At 68.7% G+C, this 16,443-nt stretch overlaps 1 protein-coding gene across 2 annotated transcripts in view; it reads left to right on the top strand.

Annotated features, from left to right (window-relative positions):
* Window positions 1–15,921, top strand: part of ANKRD55 (ankyrin repeat domain 55) — an 18,926-nt gene extending 3,005 nt beyond the window's left edge. Inside the window, exons 2-11 of one of the 2 annotated variants that reach the window (XM_045571691.1) lie at window positions 659–781; window positions 906–1,036; window positions 3,407–3,516; window positions 4,361–4,421; window positions 5,406–5,534; window positions 5,908–6,092; window positions 7,839–8,009; window positions 10,769–11,361; window positions 14,142–14,234; window positions 14,425–15,920. In XM_045571691.1, coding sequence (XP_045427647.1) covers window positions 659–781; window positions 906–1,036; window positions 3,407–3,516; window positions 4,361–4,421; window positions 5,406–5,534; window positions 5,908–6,092; window positions 7,839–8,009; window positions 10,769–11,361; window positions 14,142–14,234; window positions 14,425–14,549 — 1,721 coding nt within the window. In that variant the 3' untranslated portion in view covers window positions 14,550–15,920. Of the gene's footprint in view, window positions 1–658; window positions 782–905; window positions 1,037–3,406; window positions 3,517–4,360; window positions 4,422–5,405; window positions 5,535–5,907; window positions 6,093–7,838; window positions 8,010–10,768; window positions 11,362–14,141; window positions 14,235–14,424 lie in introns of those variants that run through there. The other variant, XM_045571692.1, reaches the window with a different exon arrangement.
* Window positions 15,922–16,443: the final 522 nt, after the last annotated feature.

Consider the following 16,443-nt stretch of genomic DNA (forward strand, 5'->3'; position numbering starts at 1 on the left):
GAGGTGGCAGGCTGAGATCCCGGGAGGAGCCGCGCTGCCCCAGCCCGCCGGGCAGCAGGGACGGGGAAGGCAGCACCGTCGGCTCCCGGGTGGACGGACGGGCCCCGGCTGTGCGGCTGCCGGCCGAGGGCCTCCCGGGAGCGGACGGAGGCCCTTCCAGCCGGGCCCTCGTGGGAGGCCGGCCGGCCGGCAGTGAGAGCCGTGGGCCAGGCCGCCTCGCCTGATTCACACGGTGCCTCAGCCCTGCCGGCCCCTCACTGGCTCCGGCCACGCCAGGTGGGAGGGGCAGGGCCGGATTCCCACCTGGGGGTGGGTCTCCCCGTGTTCCTCTGCTGCCTCCACATGTGATGCCTGTGATGTCACAGGAAGCCAGCGTTCTCCCGTGTCACCAGTAGGTGGCAGTGTCGTCCCGCAGAGCCGTCTGCGCAGCTGAAGGGCTGTTCCCGCCCTGAACTCAGAGGCTGCTCTAGGCCCCCCGACGCCCTTTCCCTGTGTCCGCCGGGAGCAGAGGCTGGGGGGGGGGGGGGAGTTTAATGTCTCAGGGACACCGAGGCCCTCTGCGCCCGCCCAGGACGCGGTGCGGTGCCCTGCCACGCTGGTCACTGTCCTCAGACGTGGTGTGGTGCGTGGTCAGACACGGCGTCTCTGATTCCCGCAGGAGACTCCGCGGAGGAGGTGGACCTGAGCCTGGTGCACCAGGCGGCGTCCGGCGGCGACGTCCGCGCGCTGACCGCCCTGATCCGGGAGGACCCCGCCGTGCTGGAGAGCCGCGACACGGAAGGTGACGCCCCACGCCCAGCCCTGCCCGCCTCAGCCCCACACGGGCACTGTGGGGCGGGGGGCACGGGCGGGGGCAGCTCCCGGCGAGGGCACAGCCGGCAGGCTGAGGCGTGGCGTCTCCCCAGGCTGCACGCCCCTGATGCACGCGGTGTCGGGACGGCAGGTGGACACGGCCAAGCTGCTGCTGAAGATGGGCGCCAACGTCAATGCCCAGGACGCCGAGGGCCGCACCAGCCTGTGCCTGGCCGCCTACCTGGTGAGCGAGCGCCTGCGCCTGCCATGTGCCTGTGCCTGCGCCCTACCCGGTGAGGCCGTGTCCGGTGAGGCCGTGTCCCGGTGAGGATGTGACCTGGTGAAGCCGTGTCCCGATGAGGCTGTGTCCGGTGAGGTCGTGTCCGGTGAGGATGTGTCCCTGTGAGGATGTGTCCCGGTGAGGCCGTGTCCGGTGAGGCCGTGTCCGGTGAGGATGTGTCCGGTGAGGCCGTGTCCGGTGAGGCCGTGTCCGGTGAGGATGTGTCCCTGTGAGGATGTGTCCCGGTGAGGATGTGTCCCGGTGAGGCCGTGTCCGGTGAGGCCGTGTCCGGTGAGAATGTGTCCCGGTGAGGCCGTGTCCGGTGAGGCCGTGTCTGGTGAGGCCGTGTCCGGTGAGGATGTGTCCCGGTGAGGCCGTGTCCGGTGAGGATGTGTACCGGTGAGGCCGTGTCCGGTGAGGCCGTGTCCGGTGAGGATGTGTCCCTGTGAGGATGTGTCCCGGTGAGGCCGTGTCCGGTGAGGCCGTGTCCCGGTGAGGATGTGACCTGGTGAAGCCGTGTCCCGATGAGGCCGTGTCCGGTGAGACCGTGTCCCGGTGAGGCTGTGACCTGGTGAAGCCGTGTCCGGTGAGGCCGTGTCCGGTGAGGATGTGTCCGGTGAGGATGTGTCCCAGTGAGGATGTGTCCGGTGAGGATGTGTCCGGTGAGGCCGTGTCCCGGTGAGGATGTGACCTGGTGAAGCCGTGTCCCGATGAGGCCGTGTCCGGTGAGACCGTGTCCCGGTGAGGCTGTGACCTGGTGAAGCCGTGTCCGGTGAGGCCGTGTCCGGTGAGGATGTGTCCGGTGAGGATGTGTCCCAGTGAGGATGTGTCCGGTGAGGATGTGTCCGGTGAGGATGTGTCCGGTGAGGCCGTGTCCGGTGAGGATGTGTCCGGTGAGGCCGTGTCCGGTGAGGATGTGTCCGGTGAGGATGTGTCCGGTGAGGCCGTGTCCGGTGAGGCTGTGTCCGGTGAGGCCGTGTCCGGTGAGGATGTGTCCGGAGAGGATGTGTCCGGTGAGGCCGTGTCCGGTGGGGATGTGTCCGGTGAGGATGTGTCCGGTGAGGCCGTTTCCGGTGAGGCCGTGTCCGGTGAGGCCGTGTCCGGTGAGGATGTGTCCGGTGAGGCCGTGTCCGGTGAGGCCGTGTCCGGTGAGAATGTGTCCCGGTGAGGCCGTGTCCGGTGAGGCCGTGTCCGGTGAGGCCGTGTCCGGTGGGGATGTGTCCGGTGGGGATGTGTCCGGTGAGGATGTGTCCGGTGAGGCCGTGTCCGGTGAGGATGTGTCCGGTGAGGATGTGTCCCGGTGAGGCCGTGTCCGGTGAGGCCGTGTCCGGTGAGGCCGTGTCCGGTGAGAATGTGTCCCGGTGAGGCCGTGTCCGGTGAGGCCGTGTCCGGTGAGGCCGTGTCCGGTGAGGATGTGTCCGGTGAGGCCGTGTCCGGTGAGGCCGTGTCCGGTGAGGCCGTGTCCGGTGAGGATGTGTCCGGTGAGGATGTGTCCGGTGAGGCCGTGTCCGGTGAGGCCGTGTCCGGTGAGGATGTGTCCGGTGAGGATGTGTCCGGTGAGGATGTGTCCGGTGAGGATGTGTCCGGTGAGGCCGTGTCCGGTGGGGATGTGTCCGGTGAGGATGTGTCCGGTGAGGCCGTGTCCGGTGAGGCCGTGTCCGGTGAGGATGTGTCCCGGTGAGGATGTGTCCGGTGAGGATGTGTCCGGTGAGGCCGTGTCCGGTGAGGCCGTGTCCGGAGAGGATGTGTCCGGTGAGGCCGTGTCCCGGACACCGAGTGGTGCTGAGAGCGTGCGGCCATGGGGGCCCTCGCCGGGTGCTTGCGGTGCAGGCAGCTGGCACATCCCCCCGACACTGACAGGAGAGTCTGGAGACCAGTCTCCATCAGACGGGGTGCAGGTCCCGAACTCGAGGTCCCCACAGACTGCAGCTCTGCCCGGTCTGACCCCGAGGCCAGGAGGACGTGGTGGGCCGTGGGGGGGACCAGGGGGAGCAGCGCGCAGCCCGCGGGCGGGCGGAGGGTGACGGCGCTCTCTGACCCCGAGGCCAGGAGGAGGTGGGGGCCGGGGGGCCGGGGCGGGGGGTAGGAGGGATGGGGGGCCAGGGCGGGGTACTGGGCGCGGCCCGCGGGCGGGCGGAGGGTGACGGCGCTCTCTGACCCCGAGGCCAGGAGGACGTGGTGGGCCGGGGGCCAGGGCAGGGGTATGGGGATGGCCCGCGGGCGGGCGGAGGGGTGACCCCGAGGCCAGGAGGACGTGGTGGGCCGGGGGGGGGGGCGGCAGGGGGAGCAGCGCGCAGCCCGCGGGCGGGCGGAGGGTGACGGCGCTCTCTGCAGGGCTGGCTGGAGGGCTGTGTGTGTCTGCTCCGTAACGGCGCCAAGCACGGCATCGCAGACCGGAACGGCCGCCTGCCCCTGCACGCCGCCACCGCCGAGCCCGACGTGAGGTGGGTCCGGGCGGCTCTGGGGGCGGGGAGGGCCCGGTCACAGGCTACCCACCGCCGCCCCGCCCCCTGGTCCTCTCTGTGGGAGCCGTCGGGCCCCTTAGCAAAGGAGCGTCCTGGGGCTCGTAGACGGAGGCCAGGCCCTCCCTGCGGCCTCACCGGAGAAACAACGCCATGCGCCGTCCCTGAGCCTCACGCCCCTGCACTCAGCCCCTGACGGCTCACGCCGGCCCGGGAGGCTGTCAGAGCAGCTCCGTCCCAGCCACAGCCCCGCCAGGACGGAGCCACGGGTCGCGGGCTCACGTGGTGCGGCTCACGTGGTGCGGCTCACGTGGTGCGGCTCACGTGGTGCGGCTCACGTGGTGTGGCCACTGAGGGCGGAGACGATGCTGAGGAGAGAGCCGGGCGGTGCTGGAGGGGGAAGAGCGTCTGAGCCAGAGCCGGGCAGCGCTGTCGGTGGGCAGAGGCGGAGGACCAGGAGGCTGAGGGCCGGGAGCGGGGTGGCTGGGCAGGGACTGCTGGGACCTCAGGCTGGTGGGCGTCATGGAGGTCCTCCCTGGAGACACTGAGCCGCAAAGGGGGCCTGCCAGGCCACGTGCTCCCCAGTCCTCTCCCATGTCTCAGCCTCGTCCCCCCACCCCCCGTTTTCTCCCATGCCCGCCCCCCTCTCCTGGGAGCCCCCCGGAGCCGCAGATACGACATTTCCTACCCTGGCCTCGCAGCGCCCGGCCCCCACGCTGCATCTTTCCGGAAACTTCTCCCTCAGCGCGTGGGCCCTGCGCAGTCCGCCTCCGAGGCTCGCAGGCTCTGCCCCCTGAGCTGCCCGCCCCCCCCCCCCCCCCCGCAGGCTGCTGACGGTGCTGGTGCAGCAGTGCGGCCTCAGCGAGGTCAACCACCAGGACGGCGAGGTGAGCGGGGCGGGTGTGTGTGTGTCTGTGTTCCCGCCCGGAGCCCCAGCTGGGAGGCCCATGGGGGGCCGTCGTGTGCAGCGCCAGCGTCGGCGCTGGGGTGCCGGTGCCCTGGACGCCGGAGGGAAGGCGGGGGCTGGGGCCCTGCGGGGGCAGATGGCTGGGGTCCCCCGCTCCCGCCCCAGGGCCCCGCATCCTCGCCCCCAAGGCCGCACGCCATCGCCTGTCCCCGCACACGCCCTCCGGCCTGCAGGAGGCCAGCTCCCGGGAGCCCCAGCATGCAGGCTCCTGCAGCCACACCTCTTCCCAGAGGCAGGGCGGCCGTCCCCCCGCCGGCTCCCGCGGGCCCTGAGCCGAGCCCTCGCCGGCTCCCCGGGCCGCACGTCACCACGGCCGTGATGACTGAGCACACAGAGCGACAGCTCCTGCTCCCAGAGCCAGCTGCCAGGCGGGAGGACGGAGCCCGAGCGGGCAGGCTGGCCTCAGACCAGGGCCCCAGCCTCCACCCCGAGCCTCCAGCCCGGCCCTGGGCCTCCTCCAGGCCTGACATGAGCAGCCGCCCAGAAATCGCCCAGGCTGAGGTCGGCGCCTCCGGCTCCGAGGTCACAGCTGCTTTCACTGCCGTGTCTCTGCGGTTAGCGGGCCCCAGGGAGCGAGGGCCACCGCTCACTTCTGCTTTCCGACGAAGCAGGACGAGCACGCAGGCCCCCCCCCCCCCCTTCGCACGGCCCCTCGGCTCGGCCCCCGGCACGGCCCTCGGCACAGCCCCTCGGCACAGCCCTCGGCACAGCAGATGGGAGGACGTGGGGGAGCATCCATATCGGCTGGGGGTGCACCAGCCCCTCCTCCCCTCCAGCTCCTCTCTGCTGCTCTGCTCCGTGTGAGCGCCCCAGGGGCTGTGGGGCTTCCTCCGGGAGCCCCAGGCGGTGGGGCCTGAGTGTCTGTGTCCCCCCACCCCGCTCTGCTCACCCGCTCTCGTCCCAGGGGATGACCCCCCTGCACTGGGCGGCCTTCCACAACCAGCCCCAGCACGCTCAGGTGCTGCTGCGGAGCGGGGCCGACCCCACGCTGGTGGACAAAGACTTCCAGACGGCGCTGCACTGGGCCGTGCAGGTAGCCCTGAGGCCCAGGGGAGACCCACAGGGAGACCCACAGGGAGGGGAGACCCACAGGGGGGAGACCCACAGGGAGACCCACAGGGAGGGGAAACCCACAGGGAGGGGAGACCCACAGGGAGACCCACAGGAGGGGAGATCCACAGGGAGACCCACAGGGAGGGGAGACCCACAGGGAGACCCACAGGGAGGGGAGACCCACAGGGGGGAGACCCACAGGGAGACCCACAGGGGGGAGACCCACAGGGAGGGGAGACCCACAGGGTGGAGACCCACAGGGGGGAGACCCACAGGGAGACCCACAGGGAGACCCACAGGAGGGGCAGGAGAAACGGGGCTGCGGGGAGAGAACAGACGTGGCCTCTCCCCAGAGCGGGAACCGGCTGCTGTGCTCCGTCATCCTGAGCCACCACCAGGGCCCGTCCATCATCAACTGCGACGACGAGAGCGGGAAGACCTGCGTGCACATGGCCGCGGCCGCCGGCTTCAGCGACATCCTGGCCGAGCTGGCCCGCGTGCCCCAGTGCAACCTGCAGGCCCTGGACGTGGACGACAGGTACGGAGGGCTGAGGGAGCCCACAGGGCCCGCCGGCTCTCCTGTGGCCACAGCCACACGTGTGCTGCCCTCTCCTGCTGGCCACAGCTACACGTGTGCTGTCCTCTCCTGCTGGCCACGGCCACACGTGTGCTGTCCTCTCCTGCTGGCCACGGCCACACGTGTGCTGCCCTCTCCTGCTGGCCATGGCCACACGTGTGCTGTCCTCTCCTGCTGGCCACGGCCACACGTGTGCTGTCCTCTCCTGCTGCCACAGCTACACGTGTGCTGTCCTCTCCTGCTGGCCACGGCCACACGTGTGCTGCCCTCTCCTGCTGCCACAGCTACACGTGTGCTGTCCTCTCCTGCTGGCCACGGCCACATGTGTGCTGCCCTCTCCTGCTGCCACAGCTACACGTGTGCTGTCCTCTCCTGCTGGCCACGGCCACATGTGTGCTGCCCTCTCCTGCCGGCCATGGCCACACGTGTGCTGGGCTCCTCTCCTGCCGGCCATGGTCACATGTGTCCTGCTGGCCACAGTCACACGTGGCAGGAAGGGCGTGTGGAGGGACACGGAGGGCTGTAACGTGTCCCCGTGTGCTGGGCGCCCTCCGTGTCCCGGAGGCGTTGTCTGTCAGCTCCTGCCCGGGAGGCGTTCCTGCCGGGAGCTTCCACCTGGTTGTCCTCAGGGCAGAGGGTGCACCCGGACCGGGCCTGTTTCCCCCGGCACCCGTGCCTCCCCAGCCGGGGTGAGGCAGGCGGCGCGGCCCGTCCGCCCACCGCCCACCGCCCACCGCCCACCGCCCACCGCCCACCGCCCACCGCCCACCGCGCACCGCCCACCGCGCACCGCCCACCGCCCACCGCGCACCGCGCACCGCCCACCGCGCACCGCCCACCGCCCACCGCGCACCGCGCACCGCGCACCGCCCACCGCCCACCGCCCACCGCCCACCGCGCACCGCGCACCGCGCACCGCCCACCGCCCACCGCGCACCGCCCACCGCCCACCGCCCACCGCGCACCGCGCACCGCCCACCGCCCACCGCCCACCGCGCACCGCCCACCGCCCACCGCGCACCGCGCACCGCCCACCGCGCACCGCCACCGCCCACCGCCCACCGCGCACCGCGCACCGCCCACCGCGCACCGCCCACCGCCCACCGCCCACCGCGCACCGCGCACCGCCCACCGCGCACCGCGCACCGCCCACCGCCCACCGCCCACCGCGCACCGCCCACCGCGCACCGCGCACCGCCCACCGCCCACCGCCCACCGCGCACCGCGCACCGCCCACCGCGCACCGCCCACCGCCCACCGCGCACCGCGCACCGCCCACCGCCCACCGCGCACCGCGCACCGCCCACCGCGCACCGCCCACCGCGCACCGCCCACCGCCCACCGCCCACCGCGCACCGCCCACCGCGCACCGCCCACCGCCCACCGCGCACCGCGCACCGCGCACCGCCCACCGCCCACCGCGCACCGCGCACCGCGCACCGCGCACCGCCCACCGCGCACCGCCCACCGCGCACCGCGCACCGCGCACCGCGCACCGCCCACCGCCCACCGCGCACCGCCCACCGCCCCACCGCGCACCGCCCACCGCCCACCGCGCACCGCGCACCGCCCACCGCGCACCGCCCACCGCCCACCGCCCACCGCCCACCGCGCACCGCCCACCGCGCACCGCCCACCGCCCACCGCCCACCGCGCACCGCCCACCGCCCACCGCTCACCACCCGCCCCGTGTCCCTCCCCGCCCAGGACCCCCCTGCACTGGGCGGCGGCGGCCGGGCAGGCGGAGTGCGTGCGCGCGCTGCTGGACCTGGGCGTGGACAGCAGCCTGCGGGATGCCCACGAGAGCGCGGCCCTGGCCTACGCCCTGCGCTGCGGCCACGCGGCCTGCGTGCGGCTGCTGGCCCGCGGCGGGCCCAGGTAAGCGGCCCTCCCCCTCCTGACATCCGGAAGGTTCCGTGTGGACGCTCACACGGGACAGCGTTTTCAGAAGCCGTGCTTGTTGGTTTCGGCCGGGAGCTGTGGGGAACCCTGTCCTGTCCGGAAGCGGCCGTCACGGTTCCCAGAGCCGCGTTTGGAGGAAGCCGGCCTTGGTGGCTGGCGGCGGTGGGGTCCCAGGCGCGTCTGGCCCAGCCCCCGGGCCTCCCCGCAGGGCCGCGGCGGGCTCGCCCTGAGCTCTTCCTGTTGGGTCAGAAAGGCCACGCAGGGTGGCTGTGTGGCGAGTCCCCGGCCCCGGGCACGGCGAGGTCAGGGCGATCCTGGCCGAGCAGGCCCCTCGGGGCGACGTCGTGGTGTGCGCCACGGGCCACGTTTCAGACGCCAGCTCCCAGGCGCAGAGCAGCCGGTGAGGGGGACAGTCCCTTCTCCATCCCATTCTAAAAATATGTTTTACCGATGTCAGAGAGGAAGGGAGAGGGAGAGAGAAACATCTGTGATGAGAGAGAGTCATTGATCTGCTGCTGCTACATGCCCCCCACTGGGGATCAGGCCCACCACCTGGGCCTGTGCCCTGACGGGAATCGAACCCTGACCTCCTGGGTCCTAGGTCAATGCTCAGCCATGGAGCTGTGCCAGCCGGGCTCCGGACACCGGTATGAACATCACTTTAACCCCATGCCTCCCCCTGAGGACTGTCAGGACGCCTCCCTCGGGCTCGGGCTGCACCTGGAGACCAGGGCCTCCGTCCGTGCTGGGCAGCAGGCGGCGCCGGTGAGACAGGCTGACGCGGCCGTCAGCTCAGGGACGTGCTCCGCTGAAGGAACCTGAGAACGTTCTCGCAGCCCCCGGTTCCTGGGCCTGCCAGGCGCCCGGAAGTAGTATTCAGCTTTTCCAAAAGCCTCGCCGAAGGTGAAGGAAGGAAGACGAAACGCATGCAGGGGACAGAGGCTCCAGTACGTGCTGTGCGAGCTGCAAAGCACGGGCTGCCCGCAGCCAGAGCCCAGTCACAGCGTCTCACTGGAGAGTCCGCTGAGTCCTGGCTGGTGCGGCCCAGTGGGGAGAGTGTCAGCCTGCAGACCGGAGGGTCCTGGGTTTGATTCTGGTCAAGGGCACATGCCTGGTTATGGGGCTTGGTCCCTAATAGGGGCGTGCAGGAGGCAGCCGATCCATGATTCTCTCTCATCATTGATGTTTCTCTTTCCCTCCCTCTTCCCTCTGAAATCAATAGAAATATACAGAGTGGCCAGATGATGATGGTCTCTGAACTCAATCATCTGGCCACTCAGTGTGTATCCTATAGAATAAAAGGCTAGTATGCAAATTGTCCCCTCAACCAGGAGTTTGACCAGCAGGCAGGCCGGCCGACCGCCCATGTCCCCTGCCCCTGGCCAGGCTGGCCAGACCCCACCCATGCACGAGTTCATGCACCGGGCCTCTAACACACACGCACACACACACACACACACACACACACACGCACACGCGCACACACACACGCACGCACACGCGCGCACACACACACGCACACACGCTCAGAGACCATCATCCCCTGGCCTCAGTGTATTGTTTAGAAAGAGGCTGCAGTCTGGCTCCGGCCGTGCGGGCCAGGCTGTGCTGTGCACAGGAAGCAGCGCTCGGCTGTGGCCGCCGCACAGAAGAACCGAACTGTCCGAGGCCACAAAAGCAGAACCGGGGCGGGAAGCACCGAAGGGCGGCCTGCCTCCCCTCCCCTCCCTGGGCCGGCCGCGTGCCTGGCCTCACTTTCCCCACGCCCTCGCGGCTTCAGGCTTCCCCTCTGCGCCACGCCTTCCCCGTGTCCCCCGTGCACGTGTGAAAGAGCGTTCCCAGCGGGAAGTTAGTAGAGCTGGGCGGGAAGCAGACACACGCACACGCGGCCACTGGCAGCCACCGGGGCCAACAGTGCAGGCTCTGTCCCCTCCGGGCCCCTCACACCGGGGACCACAGCCCCTCGGCCCCGCCCGCCCGCCCGCCCATGGGACAGGTCCCGGGAGCTCGCCTGGCCTGCAGCTCCGACAGGAGCCTGCACTCGCCAATGTCCACCCGCCCCAGAGGGGAGCAGGGCGCTGGGGGCGGAGGCAGCTCCGGGGGCGAGAGGCTGTCACTAAGACGCGTCTGACGGAGGTCGGACGCCCCAGGACACACGTGTGTGGGACAGCGTGTTCCCGTTCTCCCCCACACAGATGCCAAGGGCCCCTGGCACTGCGCTCACCCCAAAATCGGCTTCCCATCGGCACCGCTCTGACGCGTTCGCACCAGGCGGTTTGCCGTGTGGCTGCTGCCGTGTGTTCTCTGACAGCCTAGCCCCGTGGTCGGCAAACCGCCGCTTGGGAGCCACAGGCGGCTTTTTGGCCCCTTGCATGTGGCTCTTCCACAAAAGACCACGGCCTGGGCGAGTCTATGTTGAAGAAACGGCGTTAGAAGAAGTTTAAGTTTAAAAATTGTGGCTCTCAGAAGACATTTCGTTCGTTGAACTGTTGGTATTTGGCTCTGTGGACGAGTGAGTTTGCCGACCACGGGCCTGGGGAGCCAAGGCCCGTGCGCCTGGCGGCAGGCCTGGCTGCTGAGCGTTCCCGGGCCCCCGTGGGAACCGCCGCCCAGAGGTGGGGGGCGGGGCTCTGGCGGGCCCGAGGCCCGGGGCGACCCCCAGGCAGGCAGGCAGGCTGGACGGGGCGGGGAGGTCCCCCTGCCCTCCTGACCGCCGTCTCCCTGTCCTCGCACAGAGTGGAGCCGGCCCGGGCCCTGCCAGCCCCGAGCGGCCGTTCCCCGGGGAAGGAGGGCCGAGGCCGCGCGCTCCGCCAGATCTGGGGCGGCGGCCGGAAGGGGCAGCGGCGGGCGGCGCCCGAGGACGCCGGGGAGCTCACCTCCGGCGTGGACGACATCATCGCCACCTTCGAGGGCGCCGCGGAGGCCCGCCGCCCGGAGCAGGGGCCCAGGGGGGACGCCAGCCCGAGGGGCTCCGGGGGCCGCCCGCACCCCCTGCCCCAGCAGAGGCCGCCCGCCCGGCAGGAGCTCCCGCCTCTCCGGGCCCAGAGCCTCCCGCCCATCGCCTGCCTGCGGACGGCTGCCCCCGGGGGCGCCCCCCACGCTGGCCCCAGGCCCCGGCAGAGCGGCAGCAAGCAGGACCCGCTGAGCCACAGGCCCGGCGGCCTCGCACCGCCCTGTCCCTGGAGGGGCGACGCGGGCCAGGGGCTCCCCAGGGTGTGGCCGGGGCCGCCTGCCGAGAAGCTGCTGGACCGGCTGCTCCCCGGCAGGTCCCGGCTGCAGGACATCCTGGGGCCTCCACACCGGCCGCACCTGCCTCCGCCCTCAGCAGGTGGGTCCGGCCCTCTTCCCGGTCCTGCAGCGGGACCTGGCCCAGGATCTGTCTCGGGTGACGCAGCTGGGAGGGCGGGGCCAGAGCCACAGGGCCACGAGTCACCGTCCTTCCTGAGGCCCCGGGTTCGAGGTGTTCAGGCCGCAGGATGTCCTGCTTCCCCCCTCCCCTCCCCCCGGAGCAAGTTTAAGTGAAAGCAGCGTCTCCTCTTCCCACAGCCCTGGTACCTGCGAGGACTTGTAGCTGCAGGCTGGGGACATTCCCTGAGGCTTGATTTGTGTGACTGTTCTCTTTCTTTTTCTTTTTCTAAATATATTTTATTGACTTTTTTACGGAGAGGAAGAGACTGGGGTAGAGAGCTAGATACATCAATGAGAGAGAAACATCGACCAGCTGCTCCCTGCACCCCCCCACCCCACTGGGGACGTGCCCACAACCAAGGCACATGCCCTTGACGGGAATCAAACCTGGGACCCTTCAGTCCGCAGACCAACGCTCTATCCACTCTTTTGTTTTTTATTTCAGAGAGGAAGGGAAAGGGAGAGAGATAGAAACATCAGTTATGAGAATCATGGATCGGCTGCCTCCTGCTCGCCCCCTACTGGGGATCAAAACCACAACCAGGGCCTGTGCCCTGACCAGGAATCAAACCATGACCTCCTGACCTCCTGGTTCCTAGGTCGACACTCCACCACGGAGCCGCGGGGACCAGGCTGGGTGACTTTTCAGATCAGATGGCCCGTCCCCATTGCAGATCTGAGTGTGGCCACGCCTGCTGTGTTCACTGCAGAAGGGAATGCGGTCTCACTCCTATGGTTCAAGGCCCCACACGTCAGCGACAGGCCACCCCTCCCACCCGCCTCTTCCCTCTTCCCGTGACTCAGTGCCCTCGTCCTCAACATCATCCCTGTCGTTCCTTTCTGTTCTGACCCTCAGAGCATTTCCCGGGAGGAAGGAAGTGGGGGGCGGGGCGAGGAGGATGTCCCCAGCTGACTCAGCTCCCACACACTCATCTTCCATCAAGTCCTGCACATCCGCTATGTCTCAATAGTCAGGCAGCCACCTAGCTGCCGGGGAGGCTGGGAATTGTAGTCACGTGGTCACACCTAGCTGCCAGGGAGGCTGGGAATTGTAGTCACGTGGTCACACCTAGCTGCCAGGGAGGCTGGGAATTGTAGTCACGTGGTCACACCTAGCTGCCAGGGAGGCTGGGAATTGTAGTCACGTGGTCACACCTAGCTGCCGGGGAGGCTGGGAATTGTAGTCACGTGGTCACACCTAGCTGCCAGGGAGGCTGGGAATTGTAGTCACGTGGTCACACCTAGCTGCCAGGGAGGCTGGGAATTGTAGTCACGTGGTCACACCTAGCTGCCAGGGAGGCTGGGAATTGTAGTCACGTGGTCACACCTAGCTGCCAGGGAGGCAGGGAATGGTCGTCTTTAGACGGTCATGTGACTCTCCGTCCAAAATTGGATTTTTAAAAAATATATTTTATTGATTTTTTTATAGAGAGGAAGGGAGAGGGATAGAGAGTCAGAAACATCGATGAGAGAGAAACATCGACCCGTTGCCTCCTGCACACCCCTCACTGGGGATGTGCCCACAAACAAAGTACATGCCCTTGACGGGATCAAACCTGGGACCTTTCAGTCCACAGGCCGATGCTCTATCCACTGAGCCACACCGGCCAGGGAGGCTCAGAGCCTCCGGCCTTTACGATGCCAGTAGCCTCCTGGGCCCGATGGCCTGTCTCCTCCAGGCCCTCCCGGCCCTGCCTCCTCCTCCCTCTACTCAGGAGCTCCCACTGCACAGCAGACCTGGGAGAATTTCTCTCTGAGTTTTCACGATTATCTCCTCCCTTCACTCGCTTCCTCCCTGAGAGCGGGCAACCCCTCCTGCCTCCTCCTTATGGGACCGAGTTCTGACCCTTCCCTCCCACCACGAGCCCTCCCCAGGCCTGTCTTCCAAGCAAGCTGCCCCACCCCGTCCTGCCCTCCCCGCCCGCCTGGCTCGCAGGGTCAGTGACCTGCCCCCCCCCCCCGCCCTCTCACTCTCCCCAGCGGCTCTGTCCCTTCCCCGGGGGACCTCGGGCACTGTGAGGACGCCAAGGCCGGTCTGTGGGGATGATGATGACCACAGCGGCGGCCTCCCAGGGGAGGAGAGGAAGGGGAGGGAGCTGTCGGGGTGACAGGAGATCACGCCCAGCACAGAGCCCACTTTCTGGCCAGTCAGGGCTGCGTTCACGGGGTCCAGAATCGCCTTTATCCCGGGTCTTGGTTGCAAACTTCTGCTCAGATGTTCGAGATGAAGGAGCCGCTGGGGTTTGAGGGATCCACTCGGGACGGTTTCGCTGTTTGTTTTTCTTGTTGGTCGAACCCGGCTTTGCAGCTGCTTGTCCTTCTGGGGGCTCAGGAACAAAGAGGCGGGCAGACGCCCCCGGCCAGGGCGCCGGACACAGTCCCTGGGCGCATGCCCCGCCTTCTACGTCCGTCCTCTCCCGTGGTGGCCGGCCGCCGGCTCACAGAATTCACTTACACCTGTTCACTCCCAGAGTGACCTGACAGCTTTCCTTCCATTCAGTGACGGGCACACGGCAGAAACTCAGTCACGTGCGGCTGTTGTTGTTGTTATTATTATTATTATTATTATTATTATTGTGTTGTTGTTGTGTTGTTAGCATCTTACCCTGAGGCCTCTAACGGTGCTGATGGCTCTCTTGCAGCTGCTTCTAGCTGGCATCGGTGAGTCTAAGTGACGGATGTGACTCTGTTTGTCCCCAGGACCAGGTTTCCCGCATCTCTCCCCAAACAGACCCAGGACCAGGGGCCCGCCCTTCGCCCGGACCAGCCTGGCCCCCCTGGCCGACCAGAAGTGTGAGTGGCCCACCCCTTGTCCCCCGCACCCTGTCCCCCGCCCCCCACCTCCTGCCCCCACTCCCCGCTCTCCGGCCCCCAGCCCCTGCCTCCTGCCTCCCGCCCCCTATCCCCCAACCCCCTATAACCCCCAACCTCCTGCTCCCTCCCCTGCCCCCGCCAGTGCCGCCACGTCTCCTCTCGCCGCCAGTTCTGTCCGGAGAGTCCCTGTGGACCAGCCGCGTGCTCCCCGCCATCCCCAGCCAGCGGGGCCCCGGGGCCGCGGAGGAGGGCAGGAGCGCTGAGCGGGCCACTCGGTCCGAGGGCAGAGACTGACTCCGCGAACCAGGCCCGGGAGCCACTCTCCGCTCCATAACCGGACGTCCTCGTTCCAGCAGAGCGTCTCCGGGGAGGCGGGGAGCCGGCCGCGTCCGAGGGCGTCCGTGGCGCCACGCATGCTCTCCGGCCTCGGCTGCTGTGCTTCTGCCCAGCGGCTGCAGGCCCACGGCTGTGACTTAGAGCTCGGGCTCACACTGTCCCCTGCCGGCGTGTCTGCGTGCTGCTGGGACTGATTGGAAGTTCACAGCTCAGCCACACAAGATCACAGTCACTCCGTGTCATTATATTTTTAAATATGTTTTTATTGATCTCAGAGAGGAAGGGAGAGAGAGAATATCACCATGGATTGGCTGTCTCCTGCAGGCCCCGCACTGGGGGTCAAGTCTGCAAGCCGGGGTGTGTCCTGATGGGAATGGAACCGTGGCCTCCTGGTTCCTGGGTCCACGCTCAGCCACGGAGCCACGCCGGCCTGGCTCGGGGGAAAGACTCCAGTGGCAACTGCACAAGTCAGACAGGCACCGTCCACCCCAGTGCCGACGCGCTCAGACCCCGCTGTCTGCACCAGACACGCCGCGTCCTGCTGGTTTGTGAGCCGTGTGGGCACGGAGCCCGGGACGGCTCTCCCGGGCACGCTGGCCGCTGCGTCCCCAGCGAGCGGGGCGGCGAGGGCCGGCTGTGCCAGAAGGCGTAAGGCCAGCCCAGGAGGCACGTCCGGACCACGGTCGGGCGAACCCATCGGGCCTGAGGAACGGCCTGCAGCCCGCCCGGCCAGGCCCCACCTCCCGGTCGGCGGGCGGAGTGCTGGGCCTCGGAGCCCGCCAGGCACGGAAGCCCTGTTTCATGAAACAACGGAAAGGGAGAGTGGCTGAGGCCGTTTCGCTGGGGAACGGGGATGTGGTCTGGCTTCGCCCGGAGCAGCTGGACACAGCTCACGGCGCGGCTCTTTCCCAGGACCTCGTGGGTGGCCCTGCGGCAGCGTGGTGAGGGTCAGGGTGCAGCTCTGTCCGGCATCCCATGTATAGCCCATGTTCACCCCCAAGCCAGGCCCCCGTCCATCCCACGCCCCCTTCTCTGTCCCCCATCGGCGTGGCTGTCCGCGTCCGGGATGTGGTTCCTGACGCCTGGCCGTGAGGAGGCAGCTTCAGGCTCCCGCCCGGCTCCGTTGTCTGTTTGTTTCATGATCCTTTTTATTGTTTTCCGTGATTCCACCCGTTTTGCAGTCCTGGCCTCAGTAACACCCCGTGGCGGCTTCCTGCTCCAATTCCCCTCCTCCCGGCCTGCACCAGGGAGGGTGCACCCACTGCCCAGGCACCTCCCGCCTCCGGCCAGGACCCAGGCCCCCCCCCCGGGACTGGGTTTGTGTGACACAGGGGGCCCCTGAGGTGTGTGTGACACGGGGGCCCCTGAGGTGGTGTGACACAGGGGGCCCCTGAGGTGGTGTGACACAGGGGCCCCTGAGGTGGTGTGACACGGGGGCCCCTGAGGTTCGTGTGACACAGGGGGGCCCCTGAGGTTCGTGTGACACAGGGGGCCCCGAGGTTCGTGTGACACAGGGGCCCCGAGGTTCGTGTGACACAGGGGCCCCTGAGGTGTGTGTGACACAGGGGGGCCCCCGAGGTGTGTGTGACACAGGGGGCCCCGAGGTGTGTGTGACACAGGGGGCCCCGAGGTGTGTGTGACACAGGGGGCCCTGAGGTGATGTGACACAGGGGCCCCTGAGGTGGTGAGACACAGGGGGCCCCTGAGGTTCGTGTGACACAGGGGGCCCCTGAGGTGTGTGTGGCACAGAGGGGCCCCTGAGAGGACCCCACGTGCCCGGCACCCGCTCCCAGCACAGCCATCCTGAAGCCGCCAGCGCTGTCGCAACAACAGGGGCCGGGGGAGGTTCAGG

This window comes from Pipistrellus kuhlii, unplaced genomic scaffold (assembly GCF_014108245.1).
Source record: "Pipistrellus kuhlii isolate mPipKuh1 unplaced genomic scaffold, mPipKuh1.p scaffold_m20_p_4, whole genome shotgun sequence".
Taxonomy (NCBI): Eukaryota; Metazoa; Chordata; class Mammalia; order Chiroptera; family Vespertilionidae; genus Pipistrellus; species Pipistrellus kuhlii.